This window comes from Stegodyphus dumicola, chromosome 2 (assembly GCF_044657685.1).
Source record: "Stegodyphus dumicola isolate Sdum_Otavi_A_Nest chromosome 2, ASM4465768v1".
In the NCBI taxonomy this organism is placed as follows: Eukaryota; Metazoa; Arthropoda; class Arachnida; order Araneae; family Eresidae; genus Stegodyphus; species Stegodyphus dumicola.
Genome location: NC_140769.1, coordinates 5,121,378 through 5,147,523, shown reverse-complemented (window position 1 = coordinate 5,147,523; position 26,146 = coordinate 5,121,378). Strand labels below are relative to the sequence as shown.

General features: G+C 31.1%; 1 protein-coding gene across 2 annotated transcripts in view; it reads right to left on the bottom strand.

Moving 5' to 3' along the window:
* The window catches only part of LOC118189915 (rRNA methyltransferase 1, mitochondrial-like), a 69,470-nt gene that overhangs the window by 20,369 nt on the left and 22,955 nt on the right, over positions 1 to 26,146 (bottom strand). For both annotated transcript variants that reach the window (XM_035360630.2, XM_085810396.1), the window contains 2 exons: positions 25,897 to 25,954; positions 2,213 to 2,292 (listed from right to left, as the gene is read on the bottom strand). In XM_035360630.2, coding sequence (XP_035216521.1) covers positions 2,213 to 2,292; positions 25,897 to 25,954 — 138 coding nt within the window. The remainder of the gene's footprint in view (positions 1 to 2,212; positions 2,293 to 25,896; positions 25,955 to 26,146) is intronic.

The following is a 26,146-nucleotide window of genomic DNA, read 5'->3' as shown; positions in this document are numbered from 1 at the left end:
TATCATTTTGTCACATATTTTTTAAATTTTCTGGAATCACAGGTCTAAAAATCTTGCCTTCAAATACTTCTAAACCTTTCAAAGCCAGAATACTTTTGATTTTAAAAATTTTTTTGTTTTTGAAAAAAGGAAAAATTCAGAATAGAAAATTTCATAGAAAATTTTGAAATGCTTTATGTTCCACCTCTTGCCCAGAAACTCAAGTATGGCACCGTTTGTATCAGAAGTAGGAAAGAATTCAAAAGATAACCCATCAAATGCCTATTTGTCAGTAAATTGCCAAAAAATATTTCTCCAAAATGCTAATTCACACTCAAAAGAGTAGCTGTTAAGAAAAAAGCGAGCTGATTAAAATTAAGGACTTTGAAGGATCAAAATTTGTTTCCAAAAAAACCTAAGGACTGCACAAACCCTAAATCCTACTGAATTGTGATTAAAATTGACTGAATGATTAAAAAGAAAATGAAACTTGAATTAATAGTCTGAAGGAAAAAGCTTTCAAGTTCTATCAATAAAAAGTCTTTAAAATGTTTAAAATTACATGATAAAAAAAGGATACAAAAAAGAGATTAATTCTGTAGCATTAATGCTATAATAGCAGAGATTCCAAACTACCAGATTTTAAAGTGATTATCATCTTAAAAGAAAAGTCTACAGTTGTGATCATCATCACAAGTGGTTTTTGTAGCAAGAAAATAAACTGGCCTACAAAACAATTCCAGGCTAAATGCAGCACGAGATACTTTGGAACTTTTACTATATTCCTACTGTAAGGATTATGTTAATTTTATTAACAGTTAAATTTTAAGTTAAAGTTTCTTTCCTGTCAAATTCTTAACTTCAACTTACTATTTCTGGCTAGAACGTAGTTTTAGAATCACGTCCGAATTCATAATGAGGAAGAGCGGTATTTAATAGTGAAGTTTTTTGGTCTTGGGGAGAGAAAATCAGAGTTTCTAATTTACACGCGTCTGCCTTTTGGCTACTCTCTCTCTCAAAGCTGTTATTACGCTCAGCCATACTCAGGCCCTTGATAGCTTCGCAGTCATCTGGTGTTTAAGGGGCCAATTGGATTAGAAACTTGATAACTTCGGCTATATTTCTTTAGTTAATCTTAGTTTTAGTTTAATTCTTAGTCTCTTAAGTTCAAGCCCAAGTGTTGGCTTTGATTGTGCACTCCAAGGCAGAGTTTTGTTAAATCTTATTGGAATAATAAAGGGTTAGTTACCCTTCTATCTTGTTGTTTCTTGTCACACAAGCTTAAGCGATTATTCGCTATCTAGTTCTTAAGATTCGTCACTTTCTACAGCAACTGAGATTTACACAGTGAAAGTCTTACACTACAATGTCAGTGACATATTTTATAAAATGAAATTTGGTCTCAAAAGTTCTTAGAGCATGAATAAAAAAGTAGAAAAAAAATGTCCAACTGTGATAAGAAATGCAAATTATGGAAATGTAAATCAGAGCCATATAATCAGATTAAGCCACATAAGAAAAGCACAAAGATGGAAATCAAATGAAAGAGGAGATACAGATATCTCTTTCAAAGAGGAAAATGCAAATATTTTTATAGCATTTAATACACAATTATTCTATGATTTAGCAAAGTGATAATATAATTATTCTAGGATTCAACAACATGAAGTCATATATTCTGAGAGAGTAAAAATATTTATGCTGGTACCAGCAGCAGAAAGTTCTAATGAAGAATAATTTTATTTTAAAAAATGAATAATTTTTTCCATGAGCCTAAAAAAAAGTTTCCTTTGCTTCAAAGTTTTAAAATTCATATTATACATAATTCAGTTAAAATTGTTCAAGACAATCATATGATTGAATATTCATCAATTAGCACTCTATTTCTCAGTATAAAAATACTCAGTCTGCATGATTTGTAGATTACAAGTTTAATATCAAACAAGGTAAAGAAATTAATTTTAACAGAAATTCAGGATTGAAAATGACTATTTTCTGAATATTATGTATTGCAAATAATCTAGGCTAGAAAATATGCTGAATAATGGTGCATTTTTTAGGGATATTTTTTAAATAATAAGAATTTGAGTTTCTTTAATATCTTAGTGAATAAATATTTATGCCATTATGATAAATTTTAATATTAAATGTAATACACCAAATTTGAACTTGTTAATTTTAACTTACATTCAGCAAGCACCTGAAAGAACAAGAAAACTCAACAAACATTTACCTGTTTTCCCTAACCACAAAAAGTTTTTGAATTCCAAAATAATAAGCAGATCTGATAATTCCACCTACATTCATTGGATCCTAAAAGAATTAAAAAATAATGACATATAAAAATCAAAAACACATTTTAAAAAACTGATATGTAGTGACATTGTGAAATATTATTTATCTTCACACTTTTCAAAGGAAAAAAATTATTAAACTAATTTATTTAAATCTACATCAGAATTTTATCAGTTAAATATATATATTTACTGTTGTGTGCATATGGGTTCGTAATGGACTGAACGCACAAGTCGATAGAAGTTAATAAAATTTATTATTATCCCAAGAATAAATACAAAACAGTTAAATTTCCTCAGAGATATTCATACAATATCACAATATCTCACAGTAGTTATATTTTAAATTATTAAAACATTCAACAGAACTAAATTCAAAACAGAGAAAGGTGATCCGATTTCACCGCGAATTCGCTATAGTCAACAACAAGAACTAAGTAAACAACTTTGTAACCAACTCAATTAAGATGTTTTTCTTTGGCTTTTATAAGCTTTTTAATCCTGCACGAGAACATTCTGATATTTTCTCGATTTTTCTGGACAGCAAAAGAGTATAATTATGAGATATCTATTTATTAAATGCACGGGCTTCTGTAGTTTAATTTTTCCAGTGTAGCTTTCTCTTCAAGTAACTCTTGTGCTGCATTACACGGGAATAAAAACAATTTTAATTACAAATTCTACTAAAAATAGCTAAATAAATACAAAAATCATAATATACAGGGTTATTCAAAAAGAAAGAGCAGATTACAAACATGTATTTCTTCCAAACTACAAAAGATAGAAACATGATTCTAATGTTAATGGATAGAGAAAAGTGTACAATTTAGTACGGGTAAAAGTTCCAATCATGGTCGCATTGGCGCTGTTGTTTGTTCTGGTATTATTTGTCGGTTGGTAGTCTGTAGTGAAATGGCGGCGACACTAAAGAAGAAGTCTTTTTGTGTTCTACAATTGGCAAAACTAGAATCCATTGTTGCAGTTCAGTGAGCATTTTGTCGTCAATTTAATAACAACCACCGCGTCATAAGCAAATTTACGAGTGGCATCAAAAATTCGTAGAAGATGGTTGCATCTGCAAAGGGAAAAGCATGGTGCGTCCAAGCACATCGAACGAGAATGTCGAGCTTATTCGTATACTTTACGAAAGGAGCCCAAAGAAATCCACATCACGAGCAAGCAAAGAACTTAAAATTCCTCAACCAATGGTATGACGAGTTCTAAAACATCGTCTGCACATGAAGCCATACAAACTACAGTTATTGAATGCATACCATAATTGTAAACTTTTCTCTATCCATAAACGTTAGAATCATGTTTCTATCTTTTGTAGCTTGGAAGAAATAAATGTTTGAAATCTGCTCTTTCTTTTTGAATAACCCTGTATATATACAGAGAGAATATGCTCACTGGCTAAAAACATTAGTCACTAAATACATTCAGATTTCCAGAAGCCAAAACAAATATAAGCTAATCAGTACGAAAACTGCTGCTTAACAAACTCATCTTTGCTGCTTATACTCACTGGTAAAAAACTGATTCTTCAGATCCAGAAAAGGCTGTTGCCACCTGATAAAAGTTCATTCATTTATTTATCCTTCAGTTATGTAGTGCTTCAATTTAATGGGTTTAAGAAAATTTTTGGACAGCGTAATTAGTACTAAGACCTGCTGGCAATACCAGGTATCCTTCCCTAGTCCCCATCACACACATTTGCAAAGGTCTTAAGAGAAAAGTTGAGAGCAGCAAAACTTCTTTATCTTATGATTAACAAAAGCAGTTTGCTAGATGCATTAATGATAAGTTCTTTGATCATAAACAAGTGAATGTTCCTCAGGATTAAAGAAAATGTAGTAATTTCATTTTTTAAACACCATATGATATGGGTACATATATGCATCAAATTTAAAGAATGAAATGCGTCCTTGCATATTACACATTATCAGTCTTGCCTATAATCATGAAGTGAGAGATCGACTTGACAAAGTGCAAGCTTTCTGCTGGCTAAAAATGGAAATTTATAATTTGAACAAACCAATAGAAGGAACATTTTTGATTTTCCCTGTGTGTTACTTGTAACATGTTGAAAATGCCTAAACAAAATGATTTAAGCTTGAAAATGCTTAAAGAAAAAGATAAAGTGCTGAAAGATTATAATACGCTTTGTAAGTGCAGCCAAAGAGAAGTAGCATTTAAAATGGGAATTTCCCAAACACTGCACAATTTACTTATACAGAGAAATAAAACTAATAAAAACTCAAGGAATTTCAGAAAGGTTAGAAAATTGAGAGATGTTGAAACTGTTCTAGAGTGGTTTCAATGTACGATACTAAAAAATGTTCCTGTTTCTAGAGCTCTTTTGATTACAAAAGTTGTGGAATTTATTAAAATGGTAGAAGAAAACTTTGTACCAATTGATTGACAGTTCACAAGATGAAAAAATAGAAATAACACTGTGTATTGGAAACTGCATATTGAGAAGCAAGAGGTAGATCATCATTCAGAACTAGATAAAGGACATTTTACCCAAGTTTCTAAAAGAATACAAGCCACATGAAATGTATAATACAGATGAAATTGGTCTGTTTTACAGAGCATTACTGGAGCACACATTAATATTTAACAGTGAAAGAGCAGTCCCCCCTAAGAATCTGAAAGAATGAGTAATTGCGTTATTAACTTGCACTACGGATGCTAATTAAGAAGATACCACTGATTATTGGGAAAAACAGAAAACTTCAATGTCTAAAAGGAGTCAACCTCAATGTCTAAAAGGAGTCAAGAATCTACCTCTAACTTGCTAACAGTAACTCATGGAAAACGTGTAGTATTTTTGTTGATTTTCCTTTAAAATGGGACAGCTAACTGAAAAATGAAAAACATAGTTTTACTGTTAGGTAACTATGGTGCCCAACCTTCTAATTTCGTTCTGAAAAATATTAAATTAGTGTTTCTTCCTGAAAATACAACTTCTATCATCGAGACCAGAGTATTATAAAAGCTTTTAAATGCCATTACAGAAAAGGCATTAATTAAAAAAAAGAGATAAAACAGAACTAAATCTTGTGAAAATGCAAGCACTTCGAAGGAGATATCCAAGTCAATAATTTTGCTAGATGCTTGCATATTATAGTCAACACATGGGAAGTAGTCTCCTAAAACATAGTTAGAACTTGTTTTAAAAAATAAGATTTTTATTTAGAAGAAACCACAGAAGAATTGCAAGTTATTTCCAATATTTCGGACATCTATGAGGGAAGTTATGGAGATTCATTTCTGGAATGTTGCAATTGATGATAACAGAGACAGCATATGATAACACTGACAACAATATTATAGAAGATGTAGAAAATTGAAACTGACAATGAAACTGATACAGCAGAAAGTGACTATACACCAACCTCAGATGAATACCTAAAAGCACTGCAAACTCTTCAGCAGAATTCTTGAATTGAAAGGAGACCAAAAAACCTACCAACAATTTCACAAAATTGAGAATACAGTTGAAAGACTGTTGACAGGCAATATGCAACAGAGGGAGCAGTTCTTTGTAGAAGCTTAAAATTTTATCACATATATAATTATGATTTTTTTCATAAAAAAAAATTAAAGAGTTAAGTTTTGGAATTTTAAAACAGTTTAATTTTAGCATTAAATTTTAATTAATACTTAAGGTAATAATTATTAGATTTATTTGCTTCAGTTCCTCTTCACTGATTCAGTGGTTGCTAAACTGAATGAACATGTGAGTTATTTTAAAATAATAAACTCTTTAACATGTTACCTACCTATTTTACGTACTATTGTTAATTAGTATCATAAACATAGATGCATAGCACCTTTTCTACCAATCTGTAAAAAGTGCTTTGTCGCTGCATTTGTGGAATAACTTACTTAATATTCCATTATTGGTGGTTCTTGTAATATATTGGCCCAAATAAAGACACTTTCCTTTAACCCTTTAACGGTTTGACCCAGATTGTCTCGTTCTTTTATACAGGTCTCTTAACGGTTCGTTATGGATTATTGTAAGTTTAAATGTACCCTCGAAAACGGATCGTCCCATGTTTTTGTATTAGAGAAAAAATGCACCAAAAATGACTAGCCCGTATTTTTGTACGTCTTCCAACCCCCATTGCCTAAGGGGACAAGGGTCCACGCACCCCTGACGACAATGGGTAATGGCTGTCATTATCGCGGGGAGAAGCCTTCTTGATGTTTTGAGATAAAGGCCTTATACTGACTCTAAGGAAACAAATTTATTACTAGTTACAAAGTGAATGTATATATAAAAGGAATTAAGAATTTTCATTTTAGAACAATTATTGAATAAAATAAACAAGTTTTTACAAAATAAACTTTTATTTATGACTCATAAAATTATTAATGAATTAAAATGAGAAAAATAATGTATTATATAATTTACTGGAAACATGTGATTAAATAATTCTCTTATTTTATCTGACAAATTTATATCACGAATAACAAACGTATTTATAAATCTTATACTTTTGACAATGCGATTCGATATTTGACTTCATTATTTAAGAATCTATTATTCTTATAAAACTGTACAGGAATTTTTCAAAGGGGCTCTTATTCCCATTAATCTGTACGACAAATTATTTTTCTCCTTTTGGTACAGTTCTTTACTTCCAAAATTACTCTTACCTCATAAAAGTATAAAGTTTTAAAAATTCGCCCAAAATCAGAAATTATATTAATTTTATGCAAATTGTATTTCAAAAACTATTTTACGCTTTGTAAAGTGATGCAAACTTAAAATCTGTGAGATTTTTAGTTTATTCTTTAAATGGAAATATGTGCAAAAATTTTTTTCAACATTAAATTTTAAGACCTCTAAATAGAATTTTATAAAACTCGGTTTACCACGCGTATTTCCATCTGTAAACGGTGTGAGTACAAAATTTGAACTCGGTTGCGACAAGCACAATTATATAATGTGATGTTCTACATCCTCCACTGTCTATGATACTCATTATCGATATTTAATTATGTTCTATATCTATACAGAAATATTGGTAAGACCGAGAGAGGTCAACAAAATTTTCGCAATTACATTATTTCGTAATTACTTGAGTTACATAATTACTTATACTAGCTCAGGAAATTTTGAGTCATTTGGTAAAAATAATCTTTTCTTTAAAATTCCTTTTTTGCCCCCCCCCTCCTTACGCTTAATGACTTTATTCTGATGAATGGAAGTTATGAAAACTAAAAGCTGAGTATATAATTACAGATTTCACTAATAAATGCTTTACAAATACAACTCTTCATATTTCAGCAGCAGTTTTTGAAAACGCATTTATATAGGTTGTTGTAGAAATCGACAAATTTTTTTTTTCTTCCTCTAATTTTCAGTTGCTTATGAGCGTATTAAAAAAGCTTTTCCGCTCAAAATTTTAACTGTTTTAAAATATTCGTAATCGCACTCGATTTGATGTTTACAGTTTTTTCCCTGCGATTTCTCTAAAAAGAAAGAATTATAATTGTATTTAATAAAGAAAATTTAATGGATTTGGAACCTGCGCAAGAGGACTGAAACTATCATGGAGAGAATTTCTAAGGGGAACTAGATCTCATCCACACTGAACGTAGAAAAACCCCGGAAAACTTTCATAGAACAAGCGCGTTCGTCAGGATTTGAACCCCTGTCGAATTACCAGTATTCATCGGTTTTAGCGATTGGCCACTGGAACCCCCACAGCCCGATTTAAAAATCTTGTTTAGAAAGCTTTCATCTTGATTTAGAGTGATAGGTGCCATAGTTTGAAGGTTAGGATTATTTGAATACAGCAAAATACACGAGGACTATCTGCTTTTAAGGAGAAAGATGCCTTCATAGAGGACTTTCTAACAAATAGCTCATGTTATACATAGAAAAATACCATACAGCCATCGCATTCGTTCGTCTGAGTTTGAATCCAAATCGAACAACTAATATTTAGCGGTCTTATCGGCCATGGTCTTATCGGATATGGCTGTAGTATAACCAGACTTATTATTATGTATTATTAGATATGTATTACCAGACTGTATGGCATCTAAATTAAGAAATTAAAAAAAAAATCTTCTGAGGTAATCTTCAACCCAAGTTAAGTTTTTTTTTAATGCTAATGAGTAATATAATTATGAAAGAGTTCACGTTATTTGTGTCATTTTCAGATTGCTAGTTAAAATTAGTGTGGTTTCAATCAACGATTATTTAAACCTGCTACAAGAAAAAAAATACATAAAAATTTTCCTTTAAAATATCAGGAATTATTGAAAAAAAAACTTCTGTAATTTATAAACGAGGAAACATATTTAACCAGATTTTATATGTGTGAAAAAAATAATGAATTATGATCTCCTCTAGTGGAGATCTTTGTAATTATATTTCTAATTCCAACATCAAAGTAAGAAATCTAGTCGCTGAAGCAACACAACACTATCAATTTTTGTAGGCTTCTATTTTCAGCGACGGAATAGATCAGCTGCATGGAATTTTCATGATTTTTCTCTATATGTAAACCTAAATGCATGTAAGCTTTCCTTAGAAAGTTCGCCGGAAGTCGACTATTTCTATCTTAGAATATAGATATCGCGTGCTACCGAGTACAAAATTTGAACTCGGTAGGTTATCGAGAAAGTTAGCAAATCTAAATACAGGGTTGACAGTAATATGTTTGGGGCCCTATGCTAAAAATGAAAAGTAGCGAAAAACACCCTACATCGCCCCCTTTTACTTACTTTTATACTTTTATCTAAGAATTATATATTGCATCCATAAAAAGTTCTCTAAATTAATGTTATTTGGATTTCCAAACCATTTTATGCTAAAATACATCTTCCCAGATGGTTGCTTTTACTCACTGGGAATCGATGCTTCTTGAAGATGCCGATTCATGAGTGAAAAATTATTTTATTGCTTTTCCGGTTTCCCCTAATCGTTTACACAAAGACTGAACCTTCGGGAGAAAACTGCCTATCTATTGGTGTTAATTCGTCATAAGAGATACAGCACTGAAAGGAGGAAAGTACTTTTTTTTTTTTTTTTTTTTTTTAATTTGTAGAAATCTTGACTTTCCTTTTCCCTCAAAATTCAAGCAATACGAAATCTACTAGAAAAGATATACTCTCTAAGGTATAATGTTAAATGATCTAAAATTCACTTAGCTCAAAACAAGTTTTTCTAATACTTGCGCAAAGTATAATAGTAATTTATTTACTAAAGAAATATTGATTACATTATCTCTTAATATAAATTTACTAGAAGTATTAAAAAAGAGGGAACCCGTATGTAGGAAGTTTAATTCCGAAAATTGTGTTTCAAAGTAACTTGAATGTAAATTATGTAAAAAACATTTTACAGCGTTGTTTCACCTATCAACATACTGTAATGGAAAAGCGATACCACAAAAAGTAAATTTGAAAAATTTGCGAAAGGCGGAATAATAGGCGGACCTTGAATTTTTTCGAAGCAAGAAATGCGAAAATTCAGCAGGGCTGTCATTATTCTTCTACCAACAAAATCTTCCAAATTCTAATTGGAAGAACATCCATTTGTAGCAAGATAAGGAGAATGGCATAATTCCTTATTTTTTCCCTCTTAAAGGGCGAAAGAGAAGAAGCAGGAGACTCTGTCGGCCTAATTCATGTGTTCACGAATTATCGTCTATCACGTTTCCATACATTCCGTTTTTCTGAGGAGAAAGTACGAAAAATTTTCTATGCTCTCTCATGGATACGAACCGCGGACCTTCTGACTGCTAGTCCAATCTACTATCACTTACATCACAACAGCCCTAAAAAAAGAATGAGATACTTTCTTATAATATATATGGATATGCAAACTGATGATTCTAAAATTTTATTATCATAAGACTGGAAGAAATTAAGGATTTAATTCATTTTTATACATTTTAAAAGAAATTCAATTTTTCAGAAAGTTAAGATAAAATATTTATTAGAATGTCAAATTTAAGCATTTCAATTATTTATATAATAAAGGATAAACTTTATATTTAAAAAGAAGAATTGTTAATAATATCCCTATGAATTTAGAAAGAAATTTATTTCAAGTGATATGTTTAGCTTAAAAGTGACGGGAGCAAAACTGTGCTAAAACAAAAGCCACACATATCGTAATTATCTCCTTTAAATTAATGATATCTATACCGCTGACAAATTGTTACTTGACATGCATAATACAATATTTACGCATAACTGATCCTTTCTAGACTAATACAGGCATAGCATATTTCTATGGAATGATTTGCTATAGTTCCTAATTTAAGTTTCACATACTTTCATATTTAGGGAATTAATTACATAGCACTGAAGATTACTCAATGTAACATAAAAGATATGCTATCTGATTTATGTTTAAAATGACTAAATTTAAATGTTATATGCTCACATGTACACATACTCCAGAAACCTGACACATTTCGAAATTTAAGATAAATCAAAATTACTGGAATATTTCATCAGAAAGCAGTTTTTTTAAATTTTGGTAAATTTTGTGCGATTTTGACATAAATTAGCCTGATCAACAAAAATGCAGTGCTCATGAGGCCCATTAGAACACAAGTGATTAAGGTCATTGAACCACAGTAGTTAAACATGGCTCCGAATACTGACGAACGAGCTAACTGTACGGAACTTTTCGTGATTTCCTCTCCATGTGTAACATTAATACAAGTAATTTACCCTTATAAAGTACTCCCCCAAAACATTCTTTTCTTAAAATAGAGAGTCCTCGTGTGTTTTGAGCTAAATGAAAGAAACGTAAACAAAATTCGGATGCATGCAATTCCCTGATGCATGAAACGAACACGAACCAGTTTCCTGTAAATCCTGCCTGAAGGCATTTTATCTTTCAGGTTGAAAGCTTTTGTCTACTTTGCATTTATTCATTGAAATCAAACAACAGTAAACAACGTCCCCTAATAATGACAAAAATCTAACATCGGGGAAGGAAAAAGGTGATAAACGGTTCTTAAGCGAAAGGCTCTTTGTAAATGTAAGGGTCCTACATGTGGCAGCCGAATACTGGTAGTTCAACCGGTATTCGATCCCAGGCGAAAATATTGAGCGCATGATTTGTTTTCGTGGTTTTCCACCTGTGGAATGCGAATACGAGTCAGTTTTCCTACAAAAATCCTTCACGAAAGCATTCCTCTTCTTATGCGAATAGCCCTCATCTACTCTGTCATATTCTAATAGCATAACCTTTTCTACTAGACAGAAGAATCTCTTTTTTTAATGTATGACTCCTAATGGTGTCAAAAACTGCAGTTTTTTTTCCCTCTTCAATGCAAAAAATACACATCGATCAATCGATGTTACTTTACATAAAAATCTACGTGAATTCATATTTTTTTCACTACTTATTTATGTATTGGAGAGTTTTCAGATCCGTGAACTGCAACTTGACGCGGACAATAAGCTCTCTATTATAAGCACAGAATGTTTCATATTAACTTTCTCTGGAACGTTCGAAATTTAATATTTCGTGAATGTGATGGAAAGAAGTTTGCATGTAACATTAAAACATAGTCTCTATTTTCTAGAAGTTTACTGTCACTAATTTTTCAAACAGAAATATCGTTTTTAATGTACATTAAAGTTGTATATTAACTTATAGTAGCAGAGAAAAACTCGAAAATCATTTCATTCAAATGTTTTGATCATTTCATTCAAATTTATACAGCAACTGACACTGAAATATTTAAACGATGGCATTAAGATTGCTTGCTTATTAAAAGTTGTTAATAATATAACATTTTATTTTGTAATAAAAAAGGTTGCTTTAAACTGAATAATTATAACATTATAGAATATTAAATTTTTAGTTAAAATTTTAAGTTTATGAATTAAAACTGTGATAATTCACTAAATTTTCATAGACAAATACCTCAGCAATCCTTGTGAAAGTTAAAACGCAGTTCTAATTTAGAACTTAAAAATTTAAAGGTAGTATTAATAAATTTGACATTTGTGAAATTTTTAACAATTATTCAACCTGAATGACAATATTGTGCATTTCTTTTGAAGCAATTAGGCATGAATCAAAGACTGAACGATTTTAAGATGAAGCTTTATTATTAATAACCAATAAATAAAACAAATATGCACATAATTTGACGTAATTGACATCCAACTTGGTAAAAAGTATTTCCTTCTTATAACAAAAATTTTGAGGATATAATAATACTAATCGTGAAAGAAATGGGATATATTTATATTTCTTGATAAATTAAATAGAACAATAGTAATAAGTATAATAATTTTAGTTGTAACAGAAATAAGTGCCTTTATTTTATTTTTGACCCAACTTAATAATGCTTTACACAACCAATCAGTTCGCAGGAAAACTTTTTTAATATATAGTTTAATTTCTACAAAAATCTCTACGAAATTTAATTTCAAATATTTAATGGAACTATAATCATATAATAGACTTGTGTATTCATAAATGTGGTTATAAGAAGCATAAAATGAAAATTAAATATTATTGTAGGGTTTCCATAGAAACATTTATTGCTTTATATTGTAATATCTAGATTAATAAGAAAGGCTATCTTGCTGAAACATCGTAGAAAACTCTAATCCTTAATTTTTGCTTCATACAAACACCTCAGTCATAGAATAAGTCAGGGACACGGGCTAACGTTTTTACAGAACACAAGTTGAAGGCTTTATGGTTCATCCCTGCCCCAAATAACCCGAGGGGAAAATTAGGAGGATCTAAGCTTTGAGTATGCTTCAGTTTTACAACTCTCTCTTCTTGAATGCTTAACAGACGGAAAACGAATAGGGGGAAGAAATGTTTTTGCTCTAGGCAAAACCATTTTGCGACACCCTGAGTCTTGGAGGCAAGCCCATTTTGAGGACAGAAGTGAAAACTTTTGTGAGACATTTTGGTCTGTTTTTACCGTCAAAGTGAAAACCGGCAATGGTTTAACTAAATCTATTTAATGCAGAAAGTAATATGTACAAGTGTTATATACAGATTACAGGATATCTAGTTTGTACCACTCTCAACTCTCTCTGGTGAAAACTCTTAATTAGCTAAACATACGAGCAGCACAGCACCTTCTATCTCTTTCTCTACATCACTCCCCATCTGCACTCTTTAATAAGAGTAAATTTACTTGCATAACAATATTAGCATTAATTAATAATGGTTTGATACTAAATAGTATGATATATGTAAATGAATAATATTGCTCTTTCCACTTGATCGATGTTAATTTTAAGAGACTAGATTGGTAAAGCTTCCTCCTAGTTAAAGTCTCTTTGTCTGACACCTTGTTGAAAATTTCCAAGAAATGCTCGGGAAAGTTGAATATATCACATCTTGGCAATAAAAACTGCGAAGGTGTGAGTGGGCGAGGTTCACCCAGCTCATTGCTCTCGTATGTTAAAAGCTATTATTTAACACACACTCGAGTTCATTTAATATTGTAGAGAGCTCTTCGAAGGTCAATTATGCTCTCCCTAAGATTTTCTTCTGAGGTTCCTTGATGTTTTTCATCAGATGCTCCCAGAACCCTCCCCACCATTTGAAATGCTCAGGAATGAATTTTTATGTTATCTCTTTGGATGTCAAGAAATCGCTCACACTTAGCTCTACTACGATTCTTTTAAATCCTTTAATTATTTCACATGTGCTGTGGAAATTCTTGGCATTATCTGAATAAATCACCTTGCAGCTCCCTCTTCTTGCTAAAAAACGTCGTAATGAAAATATGAAACTTTTTGCTAACATATCTGAAACCATTTCAATGTGTACAGCACAAGTGACGGCGCATGTAAATAAGGCTATGTACACCTTTTTGTGGATATCCGCTTTTTCTCTAATAGTAACCGCTCCTGTTAAGTCGATGCCTACAACTGCGAAAGGATTACTTTGGACTACACAATATCTTGGTTAACTGTTTGGCAGGCTTCACTGTGAACTTTTTACACACCAGGCAAGCGTTAATAACGTTCTTTACTACTTGTCTTCCTTTAGGTATCCAAAATTTATTCGTGACTTGCTGGACAACGTTGCCAGCTTGACGTGGACAACATTGCCATAACCCCTGAATGGAATACTTTTATGTGTTCACTAAATATCACTAGTTTGGTGAACTTTGGCAGTATAATATGATGTTTTTCGTCATCTATTAATTCTGCCTTTTCCAAACGACCTCTTACACCACAGCCAACTCTATCATGGCCTTGAAGCGAAATCAGTTTCGGAAGGTCACGTGATCAAAGTAGTCGTTCTTTTTCTCTTCGCTATAAGCGCGAAATTTAACTTGCTGAAAATAATAGTTTTCTCTTAATATAAATATAAGTAAAATTAATAAACGTGACTAGGTCACATGACTTGCATTAAATTTTTCATAGTGTAATATTTTCACAGGCGGTAAAATGAATATCTTCAATAATTTTTTAAACAATTGTACTTTGTTTATGTAACTAAAAATATCATTGAGAATCACCAGATACAAACTTTATTTCTGCAATTTTAATAAAAATGGAATCCATTTATGTAATCTAAATCAAATTTTTTCCCAAAATAATATAAAATCCACAAAAGGGGAAAAATTCAATAGATTTATAGATGTAAATTTTATTTAGATTTTCTTAAAATAAATATTAAGGGCAGAATATTTTGTAAAAATCCATGCCACTACCATCGCATCAGCTATATAAATTTTTAGAAGGCAAATATTCATAGTCATCTCTCATCACTTCATTCACTAATAAAAACTTAAATGAATTAAAAATTCCTTAAATGCTAGGAAATTTGTGTATAAAAATAAACTTACATGCATGTTATGCTATAAATAAATCTTTCAAGAAAATTTAAATGCTAATTACATTCATAAAAAGGACAACCTTCTATTTGTGCCAGCTCCAATTTTATATTGTATCACATTTTCCAAACCATCCAAGAGGTAAGTGATAAGGCTCGTTTTCTTTTTTTTTTTTTTTCTCTCCCCCCCCCCTCAGTGGTGTTTCCAAATTACAGGCCTATTCCACTATCAAAAATAGATTCATAAAACTTGGAGCTGTACCATATACACACATCCTACATATCATACATCATTTATGCAGAAGCATACATAAAAACAAACAGTTGTGACTTATTAACTGAAATTAACTGGTAAATTTTTTAACTTTTTTATGCGAACATTTTATATTAATATTTTCATTTTTATATTTTGTGTAATTATTTAACATTATTTTAAAAGTTATCAAACAGATATTTTCTAATCAGGTTTGCAAAGTCATTCTCGAAGTGTAAGAATCTGTTAAATTAAAGTTAATTCTACCTAACTGTATGCAAGATAACTTATATAAAATACCCAATTGCTTTCTTGATATAAGAAATTTATCTTCCATGTTTTCAAGAATTTCACCAAATAAGAAATGTACAATTGAAGATGTTAGTAAAGCAGATGGTAAAGTTAATTTCCCCTATCTAATTCTTTAAGAAAACCAAAAATATCATCTGCTATATCTATTGAATGAACACTTTGCAACCAGTCCTGGCAAATACTGCATTTTCCCACCCTTAATTCTTTCATGGAAGCATAACCTGAAACATAAACTAGCACTGGTAAAATATCAGAAGGAACATTTTCTGTAGAAAAATCATTAACTAGTAAACTTGAATAATCATCAATATTCACAAATGTAAAGATAGAATCCTGATCATAATCTGGTAAAAGAGACATTAAAGGGATACTGATATTTGATGATGAAATTATTATATTGCTTTTAAAACGAAGCTTCTTCTCACTTTCTAATAATTGTAGGTAATTTATGTAATAATTTGAACCTGACATTTGCCGATACATTCCAAAACGTGATTCAAGAGTATCAGTTTGAAATTTTCCTAATAATATGTATCTAGCCTCATACTTTTGAAACAAATATGGAATCAATTGAATGAATGCATCTATAGTTATTATCAATGCCTGAAATGTTTATGGTGATAAAGTTTCTTTTATTGGAACACACTGTTTCCATATCTTAAGCCACGACAGTAGTTTCTTTAAGAAATTAATCTGCTCAACATTCTGATAGTTAATAGCACCACGAAATTTATCATTAAAGCACTTACTACTTTCAAAATTACTTTTACAGTTTACAATTTTCCACCATGTTGTGAATACTGAAATAAAATCACAAGTTTCATCTGAGTTCACAAAAACATCTGCATGATCCTTTGATATACATTTTAATGCTGCTATGTTTTTTTCATTTAAGGCTTGAAGTGCTAGTTTCACGTTTTGTTTCTGAATTGTTGAAGGATAAAGAGTTTTATTTGTAAGCAAATGGCTATATTTAACAATGGAAGATTTCTCTATATCATACATGATTTCCAAATGCTTAAAGTTAGCTTTCTTTAAAATACCATTATTTTCTAGATGTAATTAATTTTTTGTTGCACCAATTATTACATACTCATTTTAACATATGAACAGTGTCAAAAAGAAAGAAAAGAAGCCTTGAATCATCTAAAGGGTGCTTAATATATGGCTGCAAAGTTTTATTAGGGGTCATTAGTTCAAATGCACATTTATTCACAGCATTATTATCAGAAATCAAACAAACAACTTTAAATCCTATATTTTCTAATGCTATCAAAAACCTGCTGAATCATACCTTGTAGCTCATTAGCTTGCAATCCATTAACTGGAACAAAACTAACTACATCCTTATATGAAGAAAAAACTGATGTTATCATGAAAACCTGAGCTGTTTTCGCAGCAAGTGCTGGTTTATCATGAGAACCTCTATAAATAGAACCACCTTTAAAGTTGAACATAGGCTGAATGTAAATTTCATCTAATAAAATATTTACTATAAGTTCTTGTTCATTAAGAAAAAAATTTTTCCTCTCTAAATAATAAATGCTGCCAGCCAAACTTAATTTTGACAATGAATAAATACTCATAACATTGCGTAAGACTCGAGTACTTGGAATACACAAATAGTCGCAGTTTAGTAAAGCATTGTATGCAGAAGAAGATTGCACAAATAATGTTGAAGCTAAAATTAAAGTTCTATTACTGTAATGCCTATTATTTTTTGATACTCTTAACAATTTTAATTGCTCTATTACAAAAGAAATATGTTCAGAATTATCTGAATTACAATCAACAGAATTTAGTAATGTAATTGCAGATTCTAACACAGATGGAAATGTTGTATTAGTAACAGAAGTTTCAACATTGTTCATTAAATCATATAATACTGAAATTGTATCAACAACGGGTGATTTTGAAAATTTCTTCTTACTTTCTTTCCAATTTTCAATGTATATTTCAAAATTCATGTCAGTACTTATAATGATGCATCCCAAAATTTTTGGACAATTTTCATGAGTCGCATATAAACATAAGCGAACTATATCATCATCATCGTCATCTAAGTAAAACCATTTATTTTTACATTTACATGTTTTCCATCTTGAGGACATTTTAATGCACTTTTTTCTAAATCAGCTTTCTGCTGAAGTAAACTTTCCTGAATGGCTTTCTTATAATTTACTTCTTCTACATCAACAAGTCTGCGAGGTTTGGATTTATTTGTACTTAAATATGATGGAGCATTTTCAAATATACATGGCACAGCGCCTTGAATGAGACCAGGGATTTTTCTGTCATATTCTTTATATTCATTTTTATAAATTACACAGTCTTTCTTATTATCTGTGATTCATCAAAATGCTTTATACAGATTATGGGGTTTTTTAATTTGCTTAAATCTCTCGGAATTTTCCTTAACCACTCAGCTCTTCTTTTAGGTGATTTAGGTAAAGAGTAAGTAGTGACATTCTCATTTTTGTCGTAATTGGATTTGCAGCCAAATGCACTGCAATGTCGAGGCATTCTGTATTCCAATATGTTATTAAAAACAAATAATCAAAATAACGAATTTCCAAACAAATTTCCTGATTTCCAAACAAATAGTCAAAACAATACTACTCAAAATGTTCAAACTAGAGTAAATGCATTCGCTGTTAAAACGAAACACTTGCATAGGCTTGAAAACAGCTACATATTTTCCCAAATAAATCTAAAAATTAAAAATATATAAAACGAAATATAGATAAAACTATTATTTACCTTTACATACCTTTACATACCTTTACATTATTTAAAATCACTTAGAATACAAAATAATCTACTTACATAACACTATTGGCAAATATATATATCCACAAAATTCACGACAATAGTTTCGTAGCCACACACTACCATAAGAAACAAGGGGGTTATAATAGACCTCTGACCCCCTTGGTCAGAACACATTGACCATACGGATCATGTGACTTTTGCGCTTCAAGGCCATTATAGAGTTGGCTGTGCTTACACACAAAATACCTTTACTGTCCAGATATGGTGCTAAACTGTAAAGCTTCGAATCTGGTGTTATTAGATTATTCCTTTCTAGTTGTTGAATATCCGAGAAATAATTCTCTCTGTGGACTTGTTTTATCCAGTACTCCTCAGCTTCTTGGATCTCCAATACAGTAAGAGGATCTTCTGCACAGGTATGTTTCCTTAGCTTGGCGACAAACCGCTTTACCCAAGCTGTAACTCTCAAAAATTTTTCCAGACTGCTGAATTCGGTAATGTTTAACGCAGTTTCTCCTTCTGGAATCGTCACCTGAACATAAGTTCTTAAACGTTCTAAATTTCGAGTATCAGTTTCTACTTTAAACTTCTTCTCAGGCCATTGATCTTCAGAATTTTTCAACCATGACGGACCATGCCACCAATTATTATCCTTCACCAATGCATTTCTGTTTCACCACAAGTTAATTTATCTGCTGAGTTTTCCGACTCTGGACTCTTCCCACTTATCAGGCGAAGTATATTCTTATATTTCTGAAACTCTATTCGACATAAAACAGTTTCCACTCACGTGCAGACCCCTTTATTCCCCACAAGCAAATTTCTGAGTAAGTCTCTGAACTAACCTATCAACCAAATCCTGAAACACTTTCAATATATATTTCCCTAACCTAGCTGCAACTACAGCCCCCAATCAATTCCAGCCTAGGGTGGGACAACTTTTTTAACAGAGCTATCCTACTCTTCGACATTATAAACAACGTATATACCTCTCCTCTCTCATTCTTATATCTAAAATATGCCATCGCTCCATATACCACTACTGATGCATCACTGAAAACATGAATTTCAACCAAATGACCTTTACTTAGAACTTCTGGAAAGTAGTACCTCTCTATTTTCAACGCGTTTAATTCCTCAATTTCAGCGCACCACTTTATTTGCATTGTAACTTCTTTGGCAACTCTGAATCCCACTCCAAACCTCTCTCTCATATTTCCTGCATAAGTCTCTTAATTCACATCACAAAAATAAATCCAACTGGGGTCAAACACCTGCTGTGCTTAACACCGATCTTTTACTATTTCTCAACGATTCTAAACTACTCAGCAATGATGTAATGTCTACTCCCAAAGTCCTCTTCTAAGTTCCACACTAAGCCTGACACTTTCAACTTACTATCTCTCTCAAACCTACTTTCTTCACACAACCTCTTCTAAAGCCACAAATCATACAACTCTATAGAATTAGTGTTTAGCTTTCTCAAATTGAAACTTGCATCTCTCAAAATAGATACTGCCTATGATGAAAGACTGAAAGCTGGTTCTACGTTTTCCCCTCCATAACACAAATCATATGCATACAGTGAGCTATTTAACATCTTGACACAGTTTTTATTTGTTTCTGGGTATTTCTTTAAATGATATTAGATCGTTGCACTCAATAAAAACTGTGAACAATTACATCCAAATAATACTCTGTTCATTTGCATAATTTTAAAGTCCTCACTGTCAATATCAGGATATCACAGAAATTTTAAATATTGTCTATCTTCCCTTGCTATCCCAATCATCCAAAATGCCTTTTCTATGTCATCGAGGAATCCAATTTAAAATTTTTGAAAAGCAAGAATGATATCCAAAATATTCGGATTTGAGTTTTGACCTTTTTCTAAGCAGTCGTTTTGCGATAGCTTTCCTCTTTCGCAACTGCTGCAATTAAATACCATTCGAACATGCATACTTTTTTTATCTTTATGGACCACTGCTCGGAATGGCATAAAATATCCCTCTTTCGTATCCTCACACTCTTGAATTTTTTTTTTTTTTTGATCTGAAATTTAATTATTTCCATAAACTGTTTCCTCACAAAGCTGTTACTTTTTAACTCTCCCCGCACCCTTTCGAACAAGCTGACAAATCTGTTCTGATATTTTTAAATTCTCTTCCGAATCGATGTGTATAAACATGCCAGTGGAGTCTGACCCTAAACCTAGCTTCTTACTCTCTCCCCCCACTCTACAACTCAACGTCCAACCGAATATGCTTTGCAATACTAAATAGTCCGTCAAACCATGTGTTTTCCCGGTTAAAATGCAGTTCAAATAATCAATCTCAATTAAAATTTATACCTCTGCCACTTCACTTTCTCAGCTGTCAGATAAGTCAAATCCTTCTTCACGTAACTTGTTTATGATCTCTCCAGATGGCCTTGGTCATGCATTGGAACATTTGGTTTTTACTTCGAGTGCTTCGATGATTAGAATGAACCCAGTCTTATTTTTTGAAGAGAGTCTTTTCTTTTTAAATTGTTGTACTGGCAGATTCAAAGATGCAAATGTATGAATTCTTAATCTTTCTTTTCCAATAGTTGGTAAACTTGCTGTCCTGGAAATAGACTGACAAACATAAGAGCTTTAGGAAGCAGAATCACATAACAGCCTAACATTAAATGTGGAATTATTCCCGAGTAGTTGACCTCTCAATGTTTGATAATAAATCATGTCATTAGGAATTTGCTTGCTCAGTGTTTTGAGAAATAGTGAACTGATGTCTGTGTCTTTTATGAAGGCTGCATCATTTTTTATGGATTTATTTTCTTGCACATTTGCATTACACTGGCTCTCTAAATGCGACACAGATTTGCAAATATTACATTTAACCCATTTCGCCTTACAAAATGGTTTTTGGTGACCCTCTTTTAAACAGCACTTACACTTAAATTGTTCATATAACGCTTTGTGTTTCTCTGCAATATATAAGTCGCAGTCTTTTGATAGGTGAGATTTAAGGCAAAAGTCGCACATATAATTTTCAACTGATGTATTAAGCGTCGCTGCTGGTACCATTTTCCTTTTAATTGGAGAAACACTCTTACGATAGTTGTCAGTATATCTTTCGCTTGTTATCAAAAGTGTTTGTTGTTTAAGACCCAGAGTTAATGACTTTTCGCGTGCTTCAACTTCTCTCTTTAGAAACAACAATAAAGCTGACAGTGTGCCGACCGCTTGCTCTCTACTAAACTGTACCACTAAATCTTGCAGTATACATTTATATAAAATAGGAAGTAATAAATTGCCATAAGAATTAAATTTAATATTTAATGTCTCTAAACTTCTTGTTTGAACCATTATTTTATCATATAGTTTTCTTAAACTGGATACTTCACTTGAACGATGTACTGGCTCCAAAGCTACGAGAACATTCATATGTGCACTAACTAATATTTCTTTTTTCACAAATCTGTCTGTAAAGATTTCAATGGCCTTTTTATAGTTTTCATCTATTAATGGCAATCCGCTTATAGCCTTTGCAGCTGAACCGGTGAGTAAAGATCTTAAATAGTTAAATTTTTCAACATCTTGAAGCGTATTGTTTTCATGAATAACAGCTTTAAACCGAGCCCAAAATTCAATAAATTTACATAAATTGCCGCTGAAAGTTTCTAAAGCAATATGAGGTAATTTAGCATTATAATTAGTTCTTATTTCCAAAACTTGTGAAGTTGTTGCAGTTTTACCCACATTTTGAATATATCTATCGACTTTCGCTTTACATCTAATGATGGATTAGCTATATTCTAAACAATGTTCTACTTCTGTCTCTAATTCTTGAACAGTGCTTTAAGCATTAATAACTTCATCATATTTTAACAAACTAGTTTCTCTCTCAATTAACACTGAAAGCGATTCCTGGTACAGATTCTCGTTTTGCAATTCCTCTTCCAATTTCCTTATTAATTTTGTTTTAAATTTGTACGAATCGAACATCTAATTCTTCTATTTCTCTCTACGGTTTCTCCAAAGCACATTGCTCATTTCAAAGATACATTGCAAGCAGATAAAATGAAATGACTCACCTTTCAACCTGATGCTACCAAATCTTTTGTGGAATACTATGTACAAGTACTATGTACAAGTATTATATACAGATTACAGGATATCTAGTTTATATCACTCTCAAACACTCTCTAGCCACTCTCAACTCTCTCTGGTGAAAACTCTTAATTAGCTAAACATACGGGCGGAGCAGTGCCCTCTATCTCTTTTTCTGCAGCATTTGAAAGTACCTTTCAAGATGTTCACCTTTAAGTTGTACAGTTATTATGTAATTTTGAGGCTGGAGACATGGAAAATGAGCAATAACTTTGGCGGGGCTCGAATTCTGTACCTCTTGAATATGTGTCAAGTATGCTTCCAATGACACCACGAAAGCATGTGAAAAGGAGGAAGAAAATACTTTTTTATACTCCCCCTTTTTCAAGGGTGTCTGGGAATTAAGAGAACCCAAGTCAGTACTTTTTTTTTTTTTTTTTTTTTTGAAGGAGACATAAAAAAATGAGTAATGCCCTCACCGGGACTCGAACCCTGGAGCTCTCGAATGCACATCAAATATGCTTCATATTACACTGTGAAGGCATGTGGAAAGAAGAAAGAACATAACATACTTTATATAGTTTCTATATTAGTTTTTAAAAAATTCATTCTGGGAAATGAAGATTTAAGTAGAAAAAAAAAGGTGAGATTCTTTACTTGGAATGCTATTTACATCAAAACTCAATATTTTTCTGTTCAGACATGAAGGTCACAGAAATACTGTAACTGGAATGATTATTCTTTAGAGACAAACTGCATTGAAATTCTCTCACTCTGCATCTGGTCTCCCTTTGCATCTGGAAATTGCAATTCTCTCACTTTGCGTCTGAAAATTCCGTCACCTATGCATCTGGTCATTTCAAAAATTGTTCACAATACTAGACAGTTTTATATCAAAAACATTAATTTATCAAGGAAGCTGAACTACACTAGAAACAAAATTAAGTGGAAAGGATATGAAAAGCAGAATATATTCCATAAACAAATCTAGAAAATTTTTTGTCACTAAAACTGTTAAAGATGTAAGAAATACATCATTAAATTTTACATGTGTTCAATTTTGTATTATTTCCTCATTAACTCTTATTTTGGGACTACATATCCATCCAAGAATTTATTTTAACTCATTTCATAGTTAAGTTGTTATATTAAGGCTACAAAAGAAAATCTTTTCAGATTATCAAGAGGTCTATTGTTTTTATTTAGCAGTAAAATCCCACATGCTTATAAATAAAGATAAACAGGAGAGGATGATATTACTAATGAATGATGTATAAGACCTTTTATTTATCCTTTTACATCTATAAAAATGTACTGATTATCAGCAAAACAAAGTAAACCATTTAAAAAGTCATTTAGCCTGGAATTTATACTTTGCTTATCGCTATTATTCACTGAATTTCTGAATATGGTGAAATTCGACACTACAAGCCATAAAATAAATTTCTAACACTGTTAATTTGTTGACTTCCTATCAAGTACATGCAAAACAAAATTTAAAGGTCAGGACAAAATTTTATAGAAACAAATATATTATAAGCTTCAATACATACATACTTTGTTCAAACTTTAATACATTTTTTATTATGATGAAATTTTTCTGATCATACAATTTTATATTAAAGAAATGCAAAAACAAACACTGAAGCTTTTAAAGTCTTTTTTAGTTGAGATTTTATTTTATGCAACAGCAAAGATTTGGTTTTATACATATTAGTTTCATTTTATTTGCACAAATATTTTCTCAATATTTTTTAACTTTCTTCTTAAATTTTTAATTTTAAACCCTGCTTTGAAATGTTAAATCACACACAGAAGGTCTGCTTGTGATGTGATTCAAATTTTAATCTTTGAAACTTCCTATTTACTATATATGTGGTTAAATTGTCTATTTAATTTTAACCTGGCCCCAGTATTTTCAGTGCTCTACATGACCAGTAGAGTATGTGCCTTGTGTAAATTAAATATATAAATACATCAAAGGAAATTATATGCTTATTTAACTGTCACTTATAAGAAAAAAGATTTATAGAGCTTTAGGTGGCTGCTTAAGTAGCTTTTCATCTGGCCCAGCTTAATTTTCTTTCTGAATCTGCTGAAATTAAAATAAAATATAAAAACTATGATTTAATAGGGCACAGGGATTACATATGTTTGTTAATCTGACACATAAACACCTCAAAATAGACAGGATGATGATCATAACGTGATAAAGAAATTAAACTGCATGTTTTATGCTTAAAACACCAATAAACATAAAACTTTTTTATATTGTTTTCTAAAACAATACCCATTGTGAAGAAATAGATGAAAAGAAAAGCGAAACATTGACATTAGCTATTCAAAAGTACTTAGATTAATTACCCCCCCCCACTACACTCCCACCCCATCACTGGAACTTGAAACAGCATTCCTATTTTTTTCAGAAATTTTTTCTTTTTAACATCATCGAAAAAAAAATTATGTAAAAGTATTATTGAAAGATGCTGCTATAAACTACCAGCATTTTATAACTCATGATTTGGCAAAAAATAATGCTCTTACTATACTCAGCAAGATATAAGAAGTTAAGTAACTTGTGTATCAGAAGATATATGACTAAATTACTTGTTAACCTGACTCTTAAGAAAATTATTAAGCAGGATATGATTCAACGTGCTATGGATACGAGTCTGAGGATTCCGGTGGAAGAGACAACTTTCATTCCCAGTTTTCTAAGAGAGACAGCGGTAGCTCTAGTTAGATGTCTGACTGGACATGACTGTTTGCAAGACTACATCTATAGAATTGGATTGATGGATTACCCAAACTGTATTTTGTGTGACTCCAATCAGCCTATGACTTCTGAACATTTAAATAATTGTACTGTACTTTCTCGCTTTGAGGACATTATTAAAAAGTACTGAAGAGCCCGTGAGCTTAAGTGCTAATGCTTGGCATTTGTAAGAAAACTAAAATGTTTAATGGAAGAATAACAATATTTAAATATTAATACATATATATTAGTATCTGAATTTTACACCAATAAAATTAAACAAATTATTTAATCTTTTAAATTACTAGCAGTAGAATTATATCGCCAGTAAAGATCTCTCTGCATGTTAGAGAAAAGTACAAAGTGTAATATACAAAATATTCTTTTTTTATGTCTATATAAATATTAAGAGTAAATAAACAATATATACTTCTAAAGTATAAGTATTAAGAGTAAATAAACAGTAAATACTTTTTTCATTAACTATGTGCAGAAAATAGTAATTTTTATATTTAATTTATAATGAAATTAAAAAAATCAATGCTGTTAAGGCATAATATTCTTTTATATGTATAACTAATGAAACTTAAATTTTGAAATAGAAGTAGTAAAATCTCTTACCAAAATTTCATCTAACACTAGCCAGAAAGGGATATCATTGGATACACCAGGTTCTGATCTAAGAAATTTTTTTAAAATAAAAATTACTGAATAAAATAGCAATTATCTAATAGTATTAATTATTTACATATGAAAAGTACACCTGATCTGTTTCATAATAAAAATTCAGATACATGTATGTTATAAAGTTATTCAACTTACTGTCTTGGATTTTTACCCCAATTTTTCAATAACTTATGCATCCTATCCA